Source organism: Pleurotus ostreatus (genome assembly GCF_014466165.1).
Source record: "Pleurotus ostreatus strain PC9 chromosome Unknown scaffold_7, whole genome shotgun sequence".
In the NCBI taxonomy this organism is placed as follows: Eukaryota; Fungi; Basidiomycota; class Agaricomycetes; order Agaricales; family Pleurotaceae; genus Pleurotus; species Pleurotus ostreatus.
In genome coordinates, this window is record NW_023503162.1 from 844831 (window position 1) to 860229 (window position 15399).

Sequence of the window (15399 nt, forward strand, 5' to 3'; positions counted from 1 at the left end):
CCAAGAACGCATCCTTAATTCGGCGCGTCCACAAAACATCATAACATCTGGATACAAGTTGGTAAGCAGAGCCACTTCCGAGCCTTCTCTAGAATCTTGACTAGGTTACGTGAAGCGTTCAAGTGACAGTCAACGCGGAAAGACTAACCGCATAGGCGTTGTCAATTTCTTTGTCAATACAATGGTTACCGCCCTCCAAACGCCTGAGTGGCAGTTGCTTTTGGAGCGGTTAGCTTCGAGGCCTTAAAGCGCGTGAGACATCGCTGATATATAGTATCATAGAACAGGGGTAGACGCGACTCTCCATCTCTTGACGGACACATGCATATTCGCTCCTTTGCCCAGCGACTGCCTCTGTCAATTGACGGGTCAGCCATTAATGCATTTGACCCCGAGATACCGGGAGCTTGGCTGCCCGCAGACTAAGCCCGAGCCTGTGCTAAGACCGCTGAAACGAAAGGGACAAGAAGGCGAAGAACGACATCCTAAGCGGCGAAAGTTCCAAAGAAGTGGTTCAAGCATCCCTCGTCCAAAGGTCTTGGTGGAGGAGTAAGCTGCCGCCTATCGACGGCATCCATGTCACTAATACTCCCCTTGTAAGAGCTTCCCCAGCGGACATCTCCCTCTTTCGGACGAGAATATATTACGGCCGCCCACTGTATGTACCGCAAACCAGGATGCTTGTCGTCGGGTTGCCGCCGAAGCGTAAGTCTCCCACACTTTCAGATCACTCAGTATATCTCATCCGGCATCAGATGTCCTCAACAGAATCGCCCCGTCGTACTTCCGTAAACCGAAGGCATCACCCGAAACCTGGGTCGATCCGGATCCAAGGACACAAGCCGAAGACGCTAGATATCTGTCAAAGTATATATTTCCAAGACAGTATGGCTTGTCGAGCCCATTTATGATCAAGAGACAACAATATGAACGATATACGATCCCTGACTATACCGACAGAGAGCAAGAGATACAAGTACTCGTTTCTACTTGATGCTCTAAACCCCATGTTCTTAATCATGTCGCAGTCGCAGGGAACCTGCAAAACTCCGAAGCGGCTAAAGGAATCGCTTAAGATATTGCAGCGGATGGTTTGGAAGCACAGCAAATGCGGTTACAAACCACTCAGAGACAAGTTCTGTCCTTCAAAGGTGTGCAAAGATACGGCTTGACATTTACTCTTCACTCAATTCGCATTGGGTAGGCAAAACCCTCGGGGAAGGAGGACTTCGATAGCACAACCATCCTTGTAAGAATACTCTGTCAATTTTTGGCGGTCGATTGAGCCTCTCGTGCAGGAAATGATGTCGGAAGATTCCTCTACGTTATTCTCGCAGCCGGCTCAGCTTGATACATCAATGGACACGTCCCGATACGAGGCGTCTCTGGGAGCAATTGATCAGGCCAAGCCTAGACCTAAGTTCGCTGAATTCGCTTGTGGTTATGTTGAGGTAAGGAGTTTCTCTTTTATGAGCACCCCCATGTTGACCATTTTCTAGGTTTACCGCTATGTTGCTGCTATCACGCACTGCGTTATCCCGAAAGCATTCTGGGGCAGCGAAGCTAATTATAGGCTAATAATGAGACGTGAGTTGTAAGAGTTCGTCGCTCATATATGTTCTCATTGGCTTCGACCGGGTTAGATGTAAAGCGCTTTATAACATGTCGGCGATACGAAACCCTCAGCCTGCATTGCGTATTGCAAGGTTTCAGTACCGCAGCATGCGAATGGTTGATGCCTCCCGGCGAGAAGGCTCAAAAGCAGAGGCGCGTTTCTGTCTCGGATTCACTCAAGCGTCGCGAGTTACTCGAAGAGTTCTTGTTCTGGTACTTCGACGGCTTCATATTACCGTTGCTCAAGGTTCGTTGAGTTGCTCAGCATGTCCATTGCTCGTGGTTACTGAGTGAGATTCACAGACCACGTTTTACATCACGGAGTCGTCGGCATTCAGAAACAAAACGTTGTATTTTCGTCAGGACGACTGGGAAACACTTTGTGCACCACTATTAGAGAAGCTCACCTTGACAACTTTCACACAAATACCCGACGTATGCGATGCATTCTTGAATATTTTGATATTTCCTCTGACAGATTCATGGTAGGTAGACGCCGAAGAACTACTTCGCCAACGCAAACTTGGGTTCGCATTCGTACGCCTTCTACCTAAGGATACGGGGGTGCGGCCCATCGTCAACTTGAGACGGAAGGTGCAAAATCGAGTCGTACGTACTGTTCTACTCCTTTAGTCATCTACTCGTTAACCAGAGAGCTGGGTGTTTTTAAGGGCACGTTTTCCGGTCCTGAGAAGTCCATCAACCAAATACTACAGGCCGCATTCCATATCCTATCGTATGAGAAGGTAAAGACACTAACCATGATCTCTAGTTCGTCAGCCTCACCATTTAAACCAGCAAAATAAGCCATCGCTCCTCGGAGCCTCCGTCTTTAGTCCAGACGAGATTCACAAAAAGTTGAAAAGCTTCAGGGCAAATCTACCCAAAGATGCCAGAGGCAAACTGTACGTTCAATTCTTGCACGCCTTACTGAGTGTTGCTAAATCGATTACATTCATTGAAGGCCGAAGCTTTATTTCGTGAAGCTTGATGTTCAGGCCTGCTTCGACAGTATAACGCAGGCTAAGCTGCTTGATATCTTGCGGTCTTTGATCTCCGAGGTTAGCGTGTGAGGATTATCCAGGGAAGTGTGGTTTCTTACTTCATTGCCTTCTTCTAATACAGGAAACGTACCTCCTTCAACGCTATGGTAAAGTTTCGTCGTTCGCTGGTAAAATAGAGCGACGGTACATGAAACGGGCTGTACCTGACGGTGACCACGGTTCTCATTTCGTGTCGATTTATATTGACTTGTCCTACAGATGACCAACCTCACTTTCTTCGATATGCAACCGAACTGGCTAGCTGCTTGCGGGGCACAATTTTCGCCGACCAAGTCGTTTATCCTCACGCAAAGCAGAACGATATTCTTCAGCTTTTAGAAGAGCATATAACAGAGAATATCGTGAAGGTCAGTATATGTTTTACTACGACCCACCAAAGATAATCCATGTGACTTGTCGCCATGTAGATAGGGAGCCATTATTATCAACAAACTGTAGGGATACCCCAAGGCTCGATTCTATCCACTCTACTTTGTTCCTTCTTCTACGGCGATATGGAGAAACGGTTTCCCGCTGCCGTCAGCGAGGGCGAAGACAGCGTACGTGTTTTACAGGACCCTGCCCCATTAGCTTAACTCAGGACATGATTAGATTATGCTGAGAATGGTGGATGACTATTTGTTCGTTACGACGAGTTTAACGAAAGCGAGGAAGTTCCTGACCATGATGCTAGAAGGTAAGTGACATACTCTCTCTGTGCCCACGCCTCTCTATTAATTCGACCACAAAGGTCACCCCGAATACGGATGCTTCATCTCCAAAGAGAAGACATTAATTAATTTCGATCATGGCCAGATGGTTATGAATGTGGTCGCGCCCTCCGACCAGAGTACGCTACACACTGCCTTCTAAGACGCATAATTGACTCGCCATTTGCCTTAGGATTTCCGTGGTGTGGTTTATCCATTAACATGAAGGACTTGTCTGTAGCGGTTGATTATTCTCGATTCCATGGCACAAGTAATTCCCTCCCGCGCCGTTGGCATGCCCTGATCCCACTGACTCGATCCATCAGGTATCGGGAACACGCTGACCGTGGATCGTGGTCGCAACCCCGGGAAGACGTTCGTCAATAAAATCCTCCGGTATGTCGCTACGTTGCAAGTCACCTCTATTCCATGTTGATCGTTCTCTAGGTTAGCAAAATCTCGCAGTCAAGCAATTCTCTACGATCCAGAGCTCAACTCAGAGCATGTCGTCTTGCTAAACGTCTATCAGCATTTCCTTATGCTTGCTATGAGAACGCACGCTTATGTACGAAGTTGGGGGCTTAAGACGAAGCGAGACTCTGCCTACTTATATCGTGAGTCGCATATCAGTACGTGGAAACATTGACCTCACTCTCTAAGGTTCCATCTGCCGTGTGGTGCGATACACGAGCAATTCATTGTGCAGAACTTCAAAGCCGACTTGTGCTTCTCTACGAAGAACCGACATCATTTGGTGGGTGCTCATCCTCGTGCAACAGTCCCTTCCATGTTAATAAAAGCTAGGTTGGGTATGCACGCGTTCATGTCAATTCTTGCTCTCAAAAATTTGCATGGCCGACATACGCTTGCAATGCTTCTACGAGATCTCGCTGCACGCAAATACAGGCACAACAACAAGCGCTTCCGCAAGCTGATTACAGAGGGAATATCCTCCATTGCACCTATTCGATTTTGAACCTGTTTCACGCACTTCTGTTTGCATATCAACAAGGAGATGATCCTTTCACTTGCAAACTTCGTGATCCGATCGATAATATGTTGTAGATGAATAAAGATAGAGCCAAAAAGCGGAAATGTAAGCTAACATAACTCTAATGACATGTGCCGGTCGATGCAGACTTCGCGCAATATTTTTAGATATTCTTTTTCTTCTTCCACGGTTGATTTATCAGAAAGGTCTGTCCTGACTACCCGCAAGCTAGTGCAACTTGTCACCAACAGCCCAAGCACCGGTGACACGCCGCCCCCAACTATGGCCAGTGTCTCGATATGATTGAGCGGAAGTCCCTCAGGGATGCGCAGGGGATAGTCTTTCTGCAAGTCGCGAATACGTTTGGGGGACGTTCCTTCCGTGAAGCCGAAGGATATGTCCAAATTTGTGACCTGAGTAGGAAAGATGACAAGTCGCATGTTGTCGAAGAGGTCGGTGAAGCCGCAATTGTGGAACTCGATGGAGATGTGACGTAGGAAGGGTAGATATGGGATGTCGGCGAGCCAGTCAAGTAGGTCGAAGACGCTCTCTGAGTTGTCGATGCTGTGTGCGAACTTCATATTGAAATGCGTGGGTGTTTGGACTGAGGGGCTTTCAACATGGAAGCGAAGGGAACGGCAATGCTCGTTCGGCATGTCATGGATGGTCTTGTCAAAGATGACCGACCGTTCGTCGAGGAGGTGAGTGTGAAAGTATTTAGCGTATTGGACTGAGGGGATTACAACGTCCCGCGAGGAGATGCGGCTATAAAGGCAGGTCCATGCTTTGCTGATAAGCACAGACGCAGCCATGAATCTGACCCGTTCTGCATTGCTAAAGGTGGATAGCCAGAGGATTTCAATGATCTTCTCAACAAGTTCGGTGGGGAGTTCCCGAGGGGTGGTTTGTGTCAACATGGTGGCCGGTCTGATGAAGAATTGTGGCAATACCTTGCGTTTATATACTCACGTCGGCTTGCCATTAGGAGGCTAGGAGGCAAAGCTTCAGTGCTGAAAGTACTCCCGTCCGGATGTCTCGACCATCGATTGCACTGCTTTTATCTCTTAGGTCAACGTAGCATCCGCGTTGGACCGACGGATAACGGAAACAATGCTTGCTCTCAATCTTGTGACTATTTAAGGGGTCACAGGGGATAGGAGATTTCGTTGAACACATTGAACGTGCATTATTTCAAGTCAAGTTCAATGATACAATATATATATAAGGCTATTAACTACCTCTTCGATCTCCATTGTGACAGTGCACTGCTGATGGTATCGACATTTTCGCAGCACGTATACAATATCTTCAGACTACCTTCCATCCTAGTCTTTTGTAACTTCAACTTCCTTTCCGCTTCGAGGAAACTTGCTTCTGCACTGTGAAACTCATAAGTTGTAGAGATGTACGCTTCTCTCGCTTCTCCTTCTTTCTGCGATTATCTATCGTTAGGATATTGGCCCGCGAAGTAACGTAAATATAATACCTCAGTCGCTTTCTTGTGGAGATTTTCCAAAACATTCAGGTGCTGTTTATATCTCTTCTCGTTTTCGATCCCAGTGCCACCAGCTTTAGGAGTCTTGCGGTTGATCTGAGCAGGGGGTAACAAGGGTTCGGAGCCAGCTATTCTGCGGTGGTCAACACTGTGGCTAAAAGTCGACATATATCTGGAACTAACCGTGCTTTCCAAAGTTACTAGGCATGCTGATGCTATGCTTCATGGCATTATGATTGTCTTCCATCGAACACCCGAAGAGTGCGGCATGTGCAGTGTCGGATAATAATCGCGATGAACTTCTTGAGCACCCCATGCCGAGTCCAGATGTCTGGTGACGCCGTTCTGAAACGGGGCTAGGTTTACAGACAGCAGGAGACCTTCGATGGTCTGGGCCGGACGAAGGAGCCACGGGATGCGCCTCCGTGTATCGTATCTTCTCGGTCGTCGCAGCATCAACCTTATGCGTTTCCCAGTGTTTACCCCCTGAATCTCCAGAAGGGGAGAATGTACCAGATGAAGAGATGGCTGATTGTCTCAAAAGAACTGATTCGGAGTATGCGTACTCGCCTATAGCGCCATCATCTCGGGCTGAGATACTATGAACTTCCGTTATGTCCACTTTTCTGGTTTCTGAGGTGACTTCTGTGTCTGCAGTTACCGTGATCTGAGGCGCAGCGTGAGCTATCCGTGTATCAGGGGTCGCCGCCAAGCCGCTGCTCCCTTGGGCGAGAGGAATGGCGGAGTCCTGCAGGGGAGTGACCGCCGGTAGGTTTAAAGGCGCTGCCATATCTGAAGTGTCAGATTCTCCCCGCTCTGAGATGACTTGCGTTTGCAGGCCGGTTGGAGTGAAATTTCGTCTATGTCCATTGCGGCTTCGTCGGTCGGTGGTCGGGCTGGTCGGGCCTGTCTGAAGTCTACGAAGGCTGGCTTCCGCCTCACTTGCAGCCGCTACCTGCCCTTTACCCGGCGGGCTAACTCCCGCCCATTGCTCCATGCTGCTCCCTGACTTTTGCATCCCAGTGCCACTAGGGTCTTCGCCGACGATCTTGATGGGAAGTCCGCTTTCGAGAGTGTACTCACATGAAGACGGATCAATTCCTTCGTCGTATTGGTCGCCTAATCGTGGATCCATCTCGCCCAGCGTCGCAATTTCGCCGGCTGACTAGGAGGGTGTCGTTGTTCCAGAATCGAAGAATCGCCTTTCGGGATGCCAATGCTCAATGATTGTAGCAGACCAGACTTCCCCAATTTTCGGTATAGGAAATATCGCTAAAGATACCGACGATGAGGTCCTCTAGGTGGTGGTGTGAGCGCGGGATGCAACCAACAGCACGGACACTGTGTGTGATATCAACCACTTGCACCTTATCAGGCAGGTGAATTGCCATATAGATCCAGTACTGATCGGCTGGCTGACTTGTACACGTTCTGTCAACGTTTCACGTTCTGTCAACGTTTCACCATCTCCCGGCAATCCCGGATAAGTAACAGAACCGGTATTATGTGTCTGACCAGTGACCACCGCGTGCGATACGTCTGTAATTTAGACTTTTATGTTCAAGGAAGTTGTGAGGAAGAAAGAAACCTTGAAAGCCACCCTGAGCGCCACCGACGGATCAACCGGGGTGCTGTGCATTTCCAAGTCTTGATCATCGATGACAACAGGGAGCATGTGCGCAATGGCGGTCACGACATCTGCACGCAGAATATTTCTCATCAACGTCACTCATCCGCATTTGAGACTGTCTTCACTTCTCGGCCGGACGGTATTTAAATACCCATCAGGCCGCTCACATATTGTATCAAGAGCTCTTTCTTTCCGCATCTCTGTATCCCAATTTTCCCCTCGTCTCATAACTCCGCCTATCTCGCGCGCGCATAGCTCAAGCTCGACAATGACTTCATTCTACGATCTCAGCGCTACATTACCTGGAGGAAAGCCTTACCCCTTTTCGCAGCTGAAGGGCAAGGTGGTGTTGATCGTCAATGTTGCTTCTCAATGGTGCGTCCTACCACTTCAGCTCCTTTCCATGGGCGCTCACATACCAATGTGTAGTGGCTTCACACCCCAATATAAAGGTGTGTGTGATCGCTTCATCGCTAACCATATGGTTCCTAACGCCGTGTGGCAGGTCTCCAGGCCTTGTATGAGAAATACCACGAGAAGGGCCTCGAGATCCTTGGGTTTCCTTGCAATCAAGTAAGCCAACAACAAAACCTTGCCAACGGATAATAGTGGCTGACTCCTGGTAGTTTGGGGGACAAGAGCCTGGCACGGATGATGAAATCGCTACATTCTGTGAGCGTAACCACGGCGTGACTTTCCCACTCATGGCCAAGTCGGACGTGAACGGGGATCAGACCAATGAAGTCTACAAGTGGTTAAAGGAGAGGAAGGCTGGCCTCTTGGGATTGACCAGAATAAAGGTATGCCTCTCGCTCTGTCTTCGCCCAGCAAGTCTTACCTGTGGCGTGGCCGATAGTGGAATTTTGAGAAATTCTTGATTGACAAGGAGGGGAACGTCGTCCATCGCTGGGCAAGCACCACCAGCCCAGAAGCTATCGACAAGGAGGTTGCAAAACTCTTGCAGTGACTAGAAGGGCCCACTGACCCCACCCCTAAATTGTGAATATGTAGTTGTTTTCGTATCTATCTATGTATATTCTACCTACCTCGTTTCACCCGAAAGCTACACATCTCAAGCCTAAGATTCTGTGTCTACGCTGTACGCAAGAGTTGTTAAGCGCCTGGGACTAGGATGCTTTCGTTTAGCGCTCGAATCGAAACATGGCCTACATCCTCAAGGCAGGACGGACCTTGAGGACAACGCCTGCTTCCTTCATTACAGACTTTCATCATAAATCCTGTACTGGCACCTCAAAAAATTTGTGAACCCCTCATTCGCGCACGATTCTCTTCGCCTAATAATACTGCATGTCCGACAGACAATCCGCGCTTTCTCGGCAAGCTATAGATCGTACCTTCGCAACATCAGGCTCAGAAAGGCCGGATGGGCGATCGGAAGATGGTTCGGCGCGTCCTGCTTCAGCGCCGCTTGCCATTCCTATGGCCATGAGGCCCGCTCAGTCGGAGCCGATTTCGTTTGGACGACCGTCGTCAATTCCTCCAGCACTGGGTGAACGCAACGCTCAGAGGGTTATCAGTGAAAGTCATGTAACGGGGAGGAAGTCACCAGCGAATAGCTCTGGTGGGACACCCCTAGATTCTCTGCAACGCTTGCTTCCGTCGGTTGTAAAGTCTCGGAGCGGGAGTGTGCTATCGCGTGGCTTTATATTGAAAACGGACCACTATCCTTCTGGTGAGTTGCCAATGACATGTTGCGCTACGATCTAGTTCTTGATATGTCCCAGGGAGAGCATTGGATCTGGACCTCAACGTACATGGTGCACCGAACTTCCGAGCGCCTCGTGTGGGCGGGCTAAATGTCTTCGGAGCCGCACAACCTCGTACGCAGGGTCTAAGAGCTATATTATCTGTCCTTGGATGTCGACCAAACATCAATAAACCAACTCACGTCGTATGGTTCTCCACTCGTGAGGAACCTATAGGTGCGTACGAATGTAATTTAGGCAGGATAGCCCAGATCGAGCAATGCTATAGTGTATATCTCTGGCCGACCCTTTGTGCTTCGTGATGTGGCCGAACCAAGACGCACCCTCTCTCTATCTGATCGTGCAGAAAACCTTGAAGCCATCGAGTTGAGACTCAAGCACGATATACTACAAGAAGCCTCTCGGTCACTATCCGTTTCCTACATGGACGAGCATGAGCTGATACCCTACTCTTCAGCTATGGCGGCGTCGTTTTGACTCACAATGAGATAGGTCAGCTTTGTGTGCGCGCTAACCACCGACTGGTTTCTCACATATAATGCGATTTGGTAGCTTCAGATAGTGGCGAGGGAGCCATTCTTCCAACATGGACAGCTGTGGACACCGGAAACGTCAAGACATCTCGCGAACTCTGGGAGACCATGAAAGGACAAGGGTGGAATGTCGACGTAAGTCTACTATTTGCACACATAGGATCGGCGCGCTGATCCTCTGCCGTAGTACTATCGGTGAATATAGAGTAGTTTGTGAAGTGCTTATTGCTGACTTGCAGTGTAGGATTCCCATTTCTCCTGATAGGCCCATCGAGGCACGTCCTCTCCGCTTCGTTATTCTGATGCAGGAGTAACTCTCTTGATAGGATAACTATCTAGATGCCTATGTCAGCGTTTTGAAGACACTGGATCCCCTCCAGACGGCATGCGTGTTCTCTTGCGGCATGGGCGCCGTCCGAACGACTTTCGCCATGGTTGCAGCCTCTCTCGTGAGACGCAAGCAAATAATGGCAAAGGGTTTTCCGGACCCTTACACAACAAAGGGGGTGGGTCTTGCTGCTTCCTTGGCCATGCACACTAGCAACTCGAACAGCGCAAGTGGCAACGGTTCGTTGAGTAATTCCGGCTCTGGATTCAATACGGTGCGCCTTCCGCATCTTGTTCCGTACCAACGCTGAACGTTCTTTCACGCGAAGCCCACAAACCCGGTGAGCATAGCATCTTGAGTACAAAAAATCATAATGTAACGCCTAGACTTCCAGCAAATGGAATCAAGGATCCTCCATTCCCTTGAGCAGGCCAGTGCCCAGCAAGATCTCAACAAATCCCTTTTGCGTTTGACGTATCTCTTACAGCAAAGTAAGTTCCGGGCACCTCGCATCCTGAAGTAGCCCTCACAATAGCGCCACAGGCCTACCTGACAGAAACTCACAATCAGCTGTGGAACTTCTCATGTCTCAGTACTCGCTCTTGGACAATCTTCGCAAAGTACACATGGGTAATTATGGAATCATACTCAGTTTACTGGGTTGTTTGGACCATGGCCTACAGGCAAAGAAGCTCGTAGATCGGGTAATCGACGCCAGTACGTTGTCGCGTGCACTTCTTCTCCGAACCTCATCTGATTCGTCAACCCTGCCTCCACCAGCCGACCAAGTCACAAACCTGCGAGAAGATATTCTCATTCACCGACTGAAGTATTCGTTAACCAGTATGGACGAGGTTAAAGGGGAGGTATCCTTGGACAAAGCCGTCAAAGCGTTGGAGAAATAGTATGTCTTCTTCGTGCTGTGGGACGATACTGACAATATTCTGGCTTAGCTTCTTTATCATTGCATTCACGAGCTATGTAGAAGCTACTGACAACTTCGGCGAAAGCTTCTCAGCGTGGTTGAAAGCCCGGACGGAGATATGGAAGTGAGTACCGGGGCTTGATCTCTTCTCATTATTTATGTATTGATTTCGATTGTAGTCAAGTCTCGTTCCTGAGGAAGTCGCATGGCTCACGACTGAACGTTTTCGCCCCAGTAAACGACTTGTCTGCTCTTTCCATGACCGGCTCGTCAGGGCGGTCGCTAGTCCCAGGGCGCAGGAATGATGTAGCCATTGCTGGTGGCCAGATTTTGGGTGATGAATATTCTGACCACGTTGTCAAGGTATGTGTGCTAGGTGCTCGATTATTAGCCCTCCCTCTCAATCCGATTCCGACTAGAATCGCAGTGGAGTTATCCTACGAGAAAGGTCCGCTCAGATCCACGGATGTGGATTGATTACAACACTGACCTTTCCCCACAGCACACTCCTCAAGTCGGACCAATGGCTCAGCGAGTCTCACTACGTAGAACACGGAGTGCGTGGCGCCATCAACTTCAGGCAAGTTCCGAAGACGAAGATCTATGCTCTCGGACAACCAACATTGGAGGCCATCGACGAGGTAGTTGGTCGTGTCAAGGAAGCTCACCCTTCCGCCCACCGGATAGTCTGGATCACCCTTCGCGAAGAGCCTATTGTATACGTCAATGGTGCCCCATATTGTTTGAGGCGAGAAGGGTTCTCACTGCGGAATATGAAAGGTGTCTTGACTTGAATCGTATCTTTTTTCTCGCACTGATTTCCCTTAACAATCAGATTACGGTGGCATCTCTGCCTCTAGGTTGGAAGTGCTAGAAGAAAGACTCAAGGATGATGTAGTTGCAGAGCTGAATGCCTTCGGTGGGAGGTACGTGTGCCCGTCGAACAGTCCATGTTGACCTACCAATCCCATCCCCATAGATTACTCCTTCACACCGAAACCTCAGATGGATCGGTGGTCCCTGTATGGGAAGATGCTGGCCCGGATGACGTCGCTGTTCTCAAGGAGGTCATGGCCGGAAACAAGACCTTTGGCTCTGGTGTAGAACTCGTGTATCGTCGGATCCCCATTACGGCTGAGCGTGCACCAGACTTCGCCGATTTGACTGAGCTGATCGAGCTTGTTGTGAACGAGTCAGCGGACACGCCTATTGTCCTGAATTGCCAATTGGGTCGCGGGAGGAGCACTCTGGCTTCGGTGCGTGCGCGTGAGCTCTACACTAGAGGCAGAATCTAACGTCAGTTTCAGATTATCATTGTGTTGATCCAGCAGTGGCTGGATTTGCATCGTAGGGTCACTGTACCCCCCACCCCGCGTACCTCTCGCTCGATGTCTACATTTTCACAGAATGGGAACGAGGTCGTCCTCCCCTCAAAACATCGACACTCCTACCAAATCATCAATAGTCAGTCCCCAGCGTTTTCCTCGTTGCCGAATTCTTGTGACTAAAATCATCATAGACTTGCTCCGGGTAATGCGCAAGGGACCTGCTGTCAAGAATACCGTCGACGAAGCGATCGAACAATGCGCCGAAGTGTACAGCCTCCTGGACTCTATAGAAGAAGCTCGTACCAGAGCAGAGCAGGCCACCGATGACAAGCAGAAGCGCGTGCACGCTACTAAAGGTCTTTCTAACTCCTTTTATAACTAGTTACCTGACAATATCACTGACGGATGCCTTGCATAATTAGGCCTCCATAACCTGAGACGGTATTTCGAGTTGATTGTGTTCCAGTATTATCTGCAGTCAACGGAGCCTGATACATTGAGCTCCTTTGAAAATATTGAGACGTTTGTCAAGAGCCGACCTGGTGCGTTTATTTACGTTGATCACTGACACTGCTTGACGTTCCTTCAGTCATCGGCACGTTTCAAAAGGAACTGGTCACCGTTGGAATCAATGCGCTCAAGCCCCTCGAAAGGGCAGAGGTAACCGAGGATATGGCGCATCCCGATGAGGTCAAGCAAGTCGTCGTTAACCGATCTGGTAGTATTCTCTCCGCCTCAACGATCCTGAAGAGCGACTTCTTCTCGAATCTCCAGAAGATGACTCTACCTGAGTACGCGAGGCCCCTCTCATCTGTGTATTCCCGCTAACAAGTACCTGATCCCCAGACGCATTGACGGTTCGCCTAACTTCCGAAGAGTACCTCTGACGCTCAATGTATTGGCGAGACGCACGTCTCCACATATGTTCACTACGGAGTTCGTCGTTCAAGATGAGAATGCTGGGAGGAGGGTATGCGGAAGGTTGGCCTTACGTTTATTTCTGTTTGTCTTCCACTGACTTGTTGCTGGTAGCGGTATGCCTACAGTAGATGGGTGAGCAATTGGAGACATTTTATCGGCCTCTCATGACTAACTGACCTTCGCTTTGTGGTCAGACTAAGACGTGCACTGCTCCGCGTTGACGCAGGACCCCACGGGAAGAATTCGGTTTATTGGACTTCTCTACGGGAGGTATGCCTTCATTATCTCTGGAAGACATTTTCAGCAAATTGAGTAATCTATATTAGGAACCCGTTGTCTACGTTGCGGGCAAGCCGCATGTCCTTCGCCTAGTGGACAAGCCCCTAGAGAATGTCGAGTACGTTTGCCCACTCTAGTTATTTTATCCAATTCTCATTATTTCCAATTACAGGGCAACTGGAGTCACAACGGCCACCGTCGAAGCGATGGAGAACCAGTTTAAGAAGGACATTCTACGTGAATTGCGCATGGGCAACGGACGTGTTCTTTTGCACGACGAGGTAGAAGAGAGGCCGGGTGTGTTCAGTATCGTGCCTCTGTGGGAGCCTGTGCAAGAGGATGAGATTATGACTCCGAGGGATGTGTTCAATGTTATGGTGAAGGACGGGTACAGGATCAATTATGGACGCGTGGCAATCGTGAGTACGATGAAAGGTTTATTTTGGTGTGGAGGGCTCAGTCTCGATTGATAGACGGACGAGCAAGCACCGCTTCCGGATGCGCTTTGGCAGCTCGTTGAGCGCGTGCGGGAAGGGTTGTCGGATTCTTCTACTGGTGATTTCATCTTCAACTGCCAGATGGGACGCGGGCGGACGACAACAGGGATGGTTACCGCATGTTTGATCTCCACAACCATGCAATGGAGTGCCAATGAGCAGAATTATGTACAAGAGGATGAAGAGGAGGATGAAGAGGATGAAGAATCTGGTGGGGCATATGATTCCATTGACGGTCCGTCAGAGGAGGAAGCGTACCTCCAGGGAGAGTATAAGACGATCCTGCAGTTGGTTGGGGTGCTTTCGCATGGGAAGACGGCGAAGAAGATGACGGACAAGGCGATTGATATGATGCAGGATGTACAGAATCTGAGAAAGGCGATCTATGAGTACGTTGCTTTCTTTGTTCTCCTGATTTTGATTTCTCCAATGCCGACTTGCGACGAATGTAGCTATAAACTCAAAGTGGATGCGTGTGCCAAAGGGAGCCTCAAGGAGCAAAAGCTACGCGGCATCACCGTCAACTACTTGTAGGCACTCCTCTCCCTACTCCATTTCATTGCTCACCAACACTCTACCTTTCAGGTATCGCTATGGCACCCTGATAGCGTTCGCCAACTACCTCATCGAGCAGCGCTTCCGTAGCAAAGGCGCGCTGGAGGCGACTTTCCCGGCGTGGCTTACAGAACACCGGGAGATTACGAAGATCCTGGAGAGGCGATCTCTGGACTAGTGTGAGCGTCGATTTGAGGTAGTAAGTTGTAGACTATGCTTCTATAATGTGTTTCTTCCCCTAATTTCCTGAGACCGGACTTCAACACCAACTATCATGGATCTTCCCAGGTGTACTAGGCCAGCGGCTTCCAGGATTGGCGAGCGACCCGCCGATTAAAGGCCTAATTGTATATATCGACAGTTTGCTTGAAAATGACGTCCGAGTAGAGTAGAGATAGACAACCCACCCGAAAGTATTTCCCATGGTCCAGACAGGAGGAAGCTGAAAGCATCTGCTATATTAGATCGTGATCTTGATTTTTGATTACTCTCATGTCGTACACCAAAGTGAACGAACGTTTACCTCCACCATCACATTTTAGAACGCAAGCTATGCCCACCGACTTTGCCATTGAACGCGCCTTGGATGCAGCGGCTCAAAGCGATCGCGGCGTAGCTTTTAGACAAGCCAGAATTGTAGCGAACAATCCCACCATTCCAGCCAGAAGGACAGGTTTACGGCCCGGTTTCCACTCTACAAATGCCCTTGATGAGAGACACTGTTTCGCAGCGTATGCACACAAAACAAAGCAAAGCTCATTCCCACGGACAGTACTTGATACTGACAGGCTCAAGCTCAAGCTCAAGCCAAGTACGATGGCGA

The 15399-nt window shown here is 49.3% G+C and overlaps 5 protein-coding genes across 5 annotated transcripts; 3 read left to right on the plus strand and 2 right to left on the minus strand.

Moving 5' to 3' along the window:
- Positions 1-677: 677 nt before the first annotated feature.
- Positions 678-4343, plus strand: PC9H_009469 (uncharacterized protein; the record flags this gene model as incomplete). The annotated part of the gene is made up of 21 exons (XM_036778971.1): positions 678-705; positions 756-982; positions 1029-1151; positions 1205-1249; positions 1299-1451; positions 1500-1587; positions 1644-1861; positions 1918-2049; positions 2104-2223; positions 2286-2360; positions 2413-2519; positions 2579-2675; positions 2740-2827; positions 2877-3025; positions 3086-3217; positions 3270-3354; positions 3409-3507; positions 3561-3638; positions 3694-3763; positions 3815-3981; positions 4147-4343. 21 exons carry the CDS (start codon positions 678-680, stop codon positions 4341-4343), a joined length of 2478 nt encoding a protein of 825 aa, XP_036628360.1.
- A 125-nt stretch (positions 4344-4468) lies between these two features.
- Positions 4469-5275, minus strand: PC9H_009470 (uncharacterized protein; the record flags this gene model as incomplete). Its single annotated transcript, XM_036778972.1, has 1 exon — positions 4469-5275. One exon carries the CDS (start codon positions 5273-5275, stop codon positions 4469-4471), a length of 807 nt encoding a protein of 268 aa, XP_036628361.1.
- A 317-nt stretch (positions 5276-5592) lies between these two features.
- On the minus strand, positions 5593-6988 carry PC9H_009471 (uncharacterized protein; the record flags this gene model as incomplete). Its single annotated transcript, XM_036778973.1, has 3 exons — positions 5593-5790; positions 5845-5981; positions 6037-6988. The coding sequence occupies 3 exons, from the start codon at positions 6986-6988 to the stop codon at positions 5593-5595; spliced, it is 1287 nt and encodes a 428-aa protein (XP_036628362.1).
- Positions 6989-7751: 763 nt separating this feature from the next.
- On the plus strand, positions 7752-8450 carry HYR1 (peroxiredoxin hyr1; the record flags this gene model as incomplete). Its single annotated transcript, XM_036778974.1, has 5 exons — positions 7752-7858; positions 7913-7935; positions 7989-8056; positions 8110-8283; positions 8340-8450. The coding sequence occupies 5 exons, from the start codon at positions 7752-7754 to the stop codon at positions 8448-8450; spliced, it is 483 nt and encodes a 160-aa protein (XP_036628363.1).
- Positions 8451-8791: 341 nt separating this feature from the next.
- PC9H_009473 (uncharacterized protein) lies at positions 8792-14754 on the plus strand (the record flags this gene model as incomplete). Its single annotated transcript, XM_036778975.1, has 29 exons — positions 8792-9176; positions 9229-9426; positions 9479-9614; positions 9668-9702; positions 9763-9878; positions 9931-9938; positions 9988-10018; positions 10070-10345; positions 10466-10562; positions 10615-10788; positions 10852-10975; positions 11025-11120; positions 11176-11359; positions 11416-11444; positions 11499-11776; positions 11832-11922; positions 11976-12252; positions 12304-12460; positions 12516-12680; positions 12747-12866; positions 12914-13115; positions 13171-13305; positions 13357-13377; positions 13440-13515; positions 13572-13642; positions 13697-13943; positions 13998-14410; positions 14474-14551; positions 14607-14754. The coding sequence occupies 29 exons, from the start codon at positions 8792-8794 to the stop codon at positions 14752-14754; spliced, it is 4368 nt and encodes a 1455-aa protein (XP_036628364.1).
- Positions 14755-15399: the final 645 nt, after the last annotated feature.